Source organism: Sorex araneus, chromosome 1, assembly GCF_027595985.1.
Source record: "Sorex araneus isolate mSorAra2 chromosome 1, mSorAra2.pri, whole genome shotgun sequence".
NCBI classification, from domain to species: Eukaryota; Metazoa; Chordata; class Mammalia; order Eulipotyphla; family Soricidae; genus Sorex; species Sorex araneus.
The window spans coordinates 291,480,628-291,488,211 of NC_073302.1; the positions used below are offsets into that span (position 1 = coordinate 291,480,628).

At 55.6% G+C, this 7,584-nt stretch overlaps 1 protein-coding gene across 1 annotated transcript in view; it reads left to right on the forward strand.

The window, feature by feature from the left end:
* TM9SF2 (transmembrane 9 superfamily member 2) overlaps positions 1 to 5,159 on the forward strand; it is a 46,532-nt gene extending 41,373 nt beyond the window's left edge. The window contains exons 14-17 of the mRNA XM_004614064.2: positions 480 to 631; positions 1,368 to 1,479; positions 2,770 to 2,941; positions 4,429 to 5,159. Coding sequence (XP_004614121.2) covers positions 480 to 631; positions 1,368 to 1,479; positions 2,770 to 2,941; positions 4,429 to 4,496 — 504 coding nt within the window. The 3' untranslated portion in view covers positions 4,497 to 5,159. The remainder of the gene's footprint in view (positions 1 to 479; positions 632 to 1,367; positions 1,480 to 2,769; positions 2,942 to 4,428) is intronic.
* The last annotated feature ends 2,425 nt before the right edge of the window (positions 5,160 to 7,584 follow it).

The window sequence follows — 7,584 nt, forward strand, 5'->3', positions numbered from 1 at the left end:
GTGTACCCCACACTCAGCACCATTCAGGGGTCAGTTCCCCTCCCTCACGGCGCCTCACGAGAGGGAGAATGATCGAGAGTACCAGGCACCAGGCTTGCAGTCAGCAGTCATTGTCGTCTTGTAGTAGCAGTGAGCCTTTACTGACCCAGACGGCACCGTTATCTGGGACTGAGAACCCGCCGGCAGAGTCCAGCACCTGCTCGTGTCCAGGGGCCCGTGATAAAAGGCCAAGCCGGCTGAGCCGCCCTCCATGCCCCTGAGAGCAGGAAGTGACCCCTCCTCCCCCGTGCGTGTCGGGGGGCAGGGCCGAGCCAGTGGGTCCTGCCCGGTGGTCTGAGGGGCTGCCGTGTGCCCAGGGTCAACTGCCCTGTGCCTCGCTGACCACACGCCCACTGGCCACTCGTGTCCGCCGGGGCCAGCGCTGAGCACTGTCAGTGGAGCCCACGTGTGCTGACCCTCCCCCTCTGCCTCTCCCAAAGGCCATCGAGCACCCGGTCCGGACCAACCAGATCCCGCGGCAGATCCCCGAGCAGTCCTTCTACACCAAGCCCCTGCCGGGCATTGTCATGGGCGGCATCCTGCCCTTCGGCTGCATCTTCATCCAGCTCTTCTTCATCCTCAACAGCATCTGGTAAGCCGGGCCCGGCGCGCCCGTCCCGCCTCCCCCGTCCCCCCAGCGCTTATGACACGGGCCACTCTGTGCCCGAGCTCTGGGCGCCAGGCGGCCCCTCCCTGGGTGCGAGAAGGAAGAAGGAATGTCGGGGGCGCCGGGCGGCTCCCGAGCAGGGTGCCCACCCAGGTCCCCCACCTTGGCCTGCGGGGCCCGGGGCGCGGGTGGCCCTGACACCCCAACGGCACCCCAGCTCAGGTGTCTGTTAGTGCCTCCTCTGACCGCTGTCCCCCAGCCCCAACACAGATGTGGCTCACAGACCTCACAGGGCCCCGTTCTCGGGCGAGGCCGTGCGGGTGCAGGATTTGCTGTGTCCCGGGGAATGGCCCGCAGCTCTCGGGCCTTTCCGACGCCTTCCCACTCCCACGGGGCGGGCGGGATCTCGGGCAGGATGCGGGCCTCCGTGGGCGCTTGGGCTCCTTGGGGCCGGCCCGGGCCTCCCGCCCCCGTGGAGCAGCATCTCCCAGGCCCAGCCGAGAGCGGTGCGTCCCCGCAGTGCGTCCCGTGTGCAGAAGGGCCCCTGGCAGCCCTGCGCAGGCAGGCGCAGTTCAGCCGCGCCCCCGCCGGGTCCGTGAGAGCTGGGCGTCTTCGCGGGGAGAGTGGAACCGTTGTGGTCTAAGGAGGAGTGAAAAGCTCGTGGCAGTTCCCGTGCTGGGGAGGAAATACTCAGCGTGTCTGCTGGCCCGTCTGGCGACAGGTCCCACCAGATGTACTACATGTTCGGCTTCCTGTTCCTGGTGTTCATCATCTTGGTCATCACGTGCTCTGAGGCCACGATCCTTCTCTGCTACTTCCACCTGTGTGCCGAGGTAGGCGCCGAGGCGTGCCCCTGGTCTGGTCCGCGCACCCTGTGAACGAGGCGACCGGCTCTCCGTCCTCATGGTGACTCCCGGCTCTGCTCGTGGGGCCACTCCTGGTGGAGCCTGGGGGACCCCATGCCCCTGTGTCCCAGCCAGGGCCTCCTGCTTACCCAGCGTGTGCACACCCCTCTGAGCTGGCTCTCGGCCCGGACTTGGAATATTACGAGCTGTGTGACCATTTCTGTGGTGTCCCTTTAGAAACAGACCTGGGGCTTGCACAGCGGGGAGGGCCCCTGCCTTGCCCACGCCTGATCCAGGCTCAGTCCCCGAAACCCCCTGCGGTCCCCTGAACTCGCCAGGCGTGACCGCTGAGAGCAGAGCAGGAGTCAGCCCTGCACATGCTAGACGTACTCGTCCAGAAACCGGAAATTGGCCCGTATTTCCGAATCAGGTGGTACCTTTGAACTCTGTGAGCTCTTAGCGCATTACTTTTTTTTGGGGGGGGGGGTCACACCCGGCGATGCACAGGAGTCACTCCTGGCTCATGCACTCAGGAATCACCCCTGGCGGTGCTCAGGGGACCATATGGGATGCTGGGATTCGAACCCGGGTCGGCCGCGTGCAAGGCAAACGCCCTACCACTGTGCTATCGCTCCAGCCCTGCGCATTACTTTTCTTTGGTAAAATATATTCAAAGATACATTCTGGGGCAGAGGGTAGTACAGTGGGTAGAGCACTTGCCCTGCCTCCATCTCTTTGAGCCCCGCCAGCAGTGATCCCTGACCGCAAGGCCAGGAGCAAGCCCTGAGCACCACTGGGCTGGGTGTGGTCCCAGAACAAGCAGTGGCAGCGACAAAGACAAACTCTACCTGTCCATTCCTGCTTAATCGGCGACTGTTGAAACTGAAGGTTTTCGTGGAGGCGCCTCCAGAGGCAGGTGCCACCAGGCCGGAGCCATGGACAGCAGGAAGGGCGTTGGCCTTGCACGTGGCTGACCTAGTTCCATCCCCAGCATCCCATGTTGTCCCCCAAGGCCTGCCAGGAGTGATTCCTGAGCACTGCCAGGGGTGGCCCCCAAACAAACCCACAGAGGTGGGTGGTGCTTTCTCTCCGTCGCCAGGGGTCTGAGCGGGGGCCCTCTCAGTGCTGCGGCTGCCGAGACTTGAGCGAGTGGCCCCGCACTTGCCGGGCTAACTCTCAGAGCAGCTGGGGCGGGCCGGGCTCCGAGGAGAGAGACGCCCGCTCTCTCGGCGCTGCTCCGTGCCGGGGACGGGAAGGTGACTCTGCTCCTCCCCGCAGGACTACCACTGGCAGTGGCGCTCCTTCCTCACCAGCGGCTTCACTGCGGTGTACTTCCTGATCTACGCGATCCACTACTTCTTCTCCAAGCTCCAGATCACGGGCACCGCGAGCACGATTCTGTACTTCGGCTACACCATGATCATGGTCCTGATCTTCTTCCTTTTCACAGGTAAGCCTGGCACTCCACAGTGAGGCTTCGGGCCGGAGTGACAGTGCCGTGGGTCAGGGCGCTCGCCCTGCACGCAGCCAACCTGGGTTTGACCGCTGCCAGCACCGTCTGTGTCCCCCAAGCCCGCCAGGAGTAAGCCCTGAGCACTGCCAAGTGTGGCCCAAAAGTCAACAACAACAACAAGGAATGTTTGCGTTAAATAATCAGGATGGTTACAAGTCTTCAGTCACTTATGAAAATGCCCATCCTGGCTGGAGCGATAGCACAGCGGGCAGGGCCTTTGCCTTGCACGAGGCCAACCCGGGCTCGAGTCCCAGCATCCCATATGGGCCCCTGAGCACTGTCAGGGGTGATTCCTGAGTGCGTGAGCCAGAGGCAACCCCTGTGCATCACCAGGTGTGACCCAACAAGAAAAAAATAATGCCCGTCCTTCTTTGTTCAAGAAAGTAGGAAAGTTTATTGAAAGGTAGAAGAGAAAGGCAAAGAAACTCTGCGGCAGAGATATTTAATCTAGGACGAGGTTTAAAATGTGCCCCTTTATTTATTTAAGCTTTTTTAAGTTCAATTATCTTCCTTCCCCCATAGCTACAAAGTTGTTCATGTTTGGGTTTCAGTCAGACAGTGTTCAACACCCCCCCACCACTGTCCCGGGTACCTGACCCTCTGCTGATACCCGTGAGGGCCCCTGCCTGATTCCTTCCGGGCACCGATCAGTAGCCTCCAGGAAGGGGAGCTGACTCCGCCTCCCTGCCCCCTCCCCCTGTGCACAGAGACAGGAAGGAGGCCCAGAGCCCCGGAGGGGACACGGCCCTCGGGCCCCCGGCACTCGCCCCCCTCCATCACTGCATGCTGTATAGAGGCCCTTCGAGTTTTTCCTTTAAGCCTTTGGAAATAGCGGTCCCCAGTGGCCACCCTCAGGGACGCTCAGGTGCAGTTCTGTGAGCCTGACAGTCAGTCTGCTGGGGCGATTCACCGCCAACCTTCTTCAGTACAAGTTTCAAACCGTTTGTGATTGAACAGCCTGAAATCAGCGAGGAAGCGTGCGGCCCGCATCACTTTCATCCTTTAGTAAGAAAAAGGAGAAGTTGGGCCCGAGCAATAGTATAGTGGGGAGGGCGCTTGCCTTGCACTCAGCCGGTCTGGGTTCGATTCCCAGCATCCCGTAGGGTCCCCCAGAGCACTACCAGGAGTAACTCTGAGCTCAGAGTTCAGAGTCGGGTGTAAGCTCTCAGCTCCGCCCAATGCAGCCCAAAACACAGTAAAAGGAAAAGCAAAGCTGACATGTAGGAAGTGCTGCACAGAAGGGTCTTGATTCCAGTTTCTGCCCCGAGGGTCAGGGTGTGTAAGAGCCTGGCCCTAGGGTATATTCCAGGTAAGCCGTAGTTTCCTGCCTTTTTTAGAAACTGACCGTGTTAAGTCTGCCTTTTCGTGAAAATTATGAAACTCCTTTTGAAAAAGTTTTTTTGGTTTTTTTTTTTTTCTCGTAGGAACAATCGGGTTCTTCGCGTGCTTCTGGTTTGTCACCAAGATATACAGTGTGGTGAAGGTCGACTGACAAAGCCCAGCCTGCCCAGTTAAAACAGAAATAAATCAATTCTTCATCAACAGAGACCTGGTTTTGTGACTACCTTGAGTTTTATCAGACTTATTGGCCTAGTAATCCTTCAGAAAAAACCTAATTCGAAATACACCTCTTCCCACACAGCTGCCCCACCAAAATGTGTTTCCAGCACTCAGACATTTGTATCGTGATCTGACTAAGTATATATTCAGTTGTTCTCCATGGAGAGCAAATTTAAATATTATGTGCATTTGTAAATACAATAGCTATACAACTTCCATCCTAATACAGGTAGAGGTGGTCATACTCAATGAAATGCAGGACTGTTTGTTGTAAATAGGATTTTCTAGGCTCTGGAGGCAGAAAGAATTATTTTTCTTTGAAGGAAATAACTTTTTATCATGGTAATTTTGAAGGATGATTCGTATGATATGTTTGGGGGGTGTGGCTTTAAAAAAACTCTTGTATTGGTTGTAACTGTTCGATATCTTTTCTGTGTTGACTCCATTATTCCCGTGGATTGGCCTTTTAAACTATGTGCCTCTGAGTCTTTCACTTTATAAATTTGTTATCTTAATAAATATTGTAAAAACGTCTGCATTGCATCTTGACCTATTGTATATTCGAGGACTCTATAAATACAAATCTATTTACCAATGGTGTTTTGAAATGATTTATACCATTTTGTCAGCTTTTCCTGATTTTTGTTTGTGTTTCCCCATTTGAGTTTCAATCTAAGAGAAATTCCAGCCTCCTGGGTTCTGTGACAATACTGGCATTTTCACTGGGGTGCAGTGACGAGCGTCTCAGCCCTGTGCCCCTCGCTGGGGAGGCAATGGGGACCTTTACTCACGAGGGGGTCTCCGTCCTCACGGGCCTGTTTCTCAGAAGACAACGTCTCTGATTCTAAGAAAGTCCGTTTTTGCGATTTGCACATTCATGGTGACTAGCAGTCTTCCTCTCTGTTGTTCTAGTCTCTTGATTTGTGTTTTGTAAACGTGTTTATTTCTTAGTATCACAAAATAACCGCTTCTCTTTTATGTTCATCTGACGCGTTGAAGCCAGCGACGTGGAACACGGAAGCCGGGGAGGGTGTGGGAAGCCCGAGTCTGCCGTCGTGGGGCGACTCTTCTGTGTCAAGGGCCAGGTCCTGGTGCTTCTGAGAGCAGATCCCGCACTGCCAGTCACCGGCAAGTCAAGTCACAAGCATGGGCTCCTGGTGGCCGAGCTCACACGGAATCATTCTTATTCCTCGCCCGCGCCCCCTTCTCCCACCCCTCCTTGTTGATACTTAACAATATCAAAAAGTGGCCTGTACTTCTGAAGGGCGGAGCAATTCCTGTTATTTCTGAACCTCTCATGTAGAGGATTCAGGATAAAGATTCGCTTCAAATCCTTTCCTATGCCTGTTGCGGTGTTTTTGTGGAAGGCTGTGGGGCCGGGGATCGTCCTGACAGTGTTCAGGGCCTCGAGGCCGTACCAAGGTCAGTCACAGGAGGAGAGCACCCAGATCGTCTCTTCTGGTCCTCTTGCAGTGGACTGTCGTCGTCGTCATCATCATCATCATCCCGTTGATCGTCGATTTTCTCAAGCGGTCTCGGTAACATCTCCATTCATTCTAGCCCTGAGGTTTTTTTTTAATTATTATTTATTTATTTATTTTAGGTCACACCCGGCAATGCACAGGGGTTACTCCTGGCTCTGCACTCAGGAATTACCCCTGTTGCTGCTCAGGGGACCATATGGGATGCTGGGAATCGAACCCGGGTCGGCCGCGTGCAAGGCAAACGCCCTACCCGCTGTGCTATCGCTCCGGCCCCTATCCCTGAGATTTTAGAAGCCTCTCTCTACTCGTCCTTCCCAGCTGCTGAGAAAATCTGGCGGACTCCAAAGATTTTACAGGGGCTGGAGCGATAGCACAGCGGGTAGGGCATTTGCCTTGCACATGGCTGACCCGGGTTCAATTCCCAGCATCCCATATGGTCCCCTGAGCACCACCAGGAGTAATTCCTGAGTACAGAGCCAGGAGTAACCCTTGAGCATCGCTGAGTGTGACCCCCTCAAAAAAGTACTTACAGCGATCTCTGGGTACAGACACTGGCTGATTTGGTTGATCAAAATTTCTTTTATTTTTCCTTCAGGGAACCAATCTGCTAATGATCAAATCAAACTGTCTTGATAAACGTTTTCTTTCCTTGGTGTACCCCTGTTAACCACATCTTGTGGTTTTTTTTTTTTTTTTTGCTTTTTTGGGTTACACCTGGCAATGCTCAGGGGTTACTCCTGGCTCTGCACTCAGGAATTACCCCTGGCCGTGCTCAGGGGACCACATGGGATGCTGGGAATCGAACCCGGGTCAGCCGTGTGCAAGGCAAATGCCCTACCCGCTGTGCTATCACTCCAGCCCCTGTTAACCACATCTTGGAACTGGTACTACGGCCTTTGGGAATAAAGTCCCCCCGCGAAGAGAAGGCAGTGGACAGGTCAGGGCTGGGGTGGGAGGGGAAGGTCCCCACGTCAGCCAGCAGGGTCGGCCGGCTGGACTCCAGGCAGCTTTTTCCCGAGTTGGGTTTGAGGGCAGAAAGTAGCTGTGGCCTGAGGGGCTGAGGTGGCCAGACGCTAAGGCAGGCTGCCCGCGGGTCGTGGTGAAAGCCCATCGAGGCAGGCTGAGGATGTTTTCTCATTAGGGAGATGGGTGGAGCTTTGTCCTTCTTGAGCAACAATCTGTCTCCACCAGGATGTTCCCTGAGCATTCACTGTGTAGCAGGACTGGACTCTTACATTGTTTTTTGGTTTTGCTTTTTGGGTCACACTGGGCGATGCACAGGGGTCACTCCTGGCTCTGCACTCAGGAATTACCCCTGGTAGTGCTCAGGGGGCCATATGGGATGCTGGGAATCGAACCTGGGCCGGCTGCATGCAAGGCAAATGCCCTATCTGCTGTGCTATTTCCCAGCCCCCTGGACTCTTTACTTTTAATGACTGTTTGGGGCTGAGGGCTGGAGTGATAATACAGTGCGGAGGGCATTTGCTTTCCGCCTGGCTGGCCTGGGTTTGATCCCTGGCATCCCATAGGGTACCC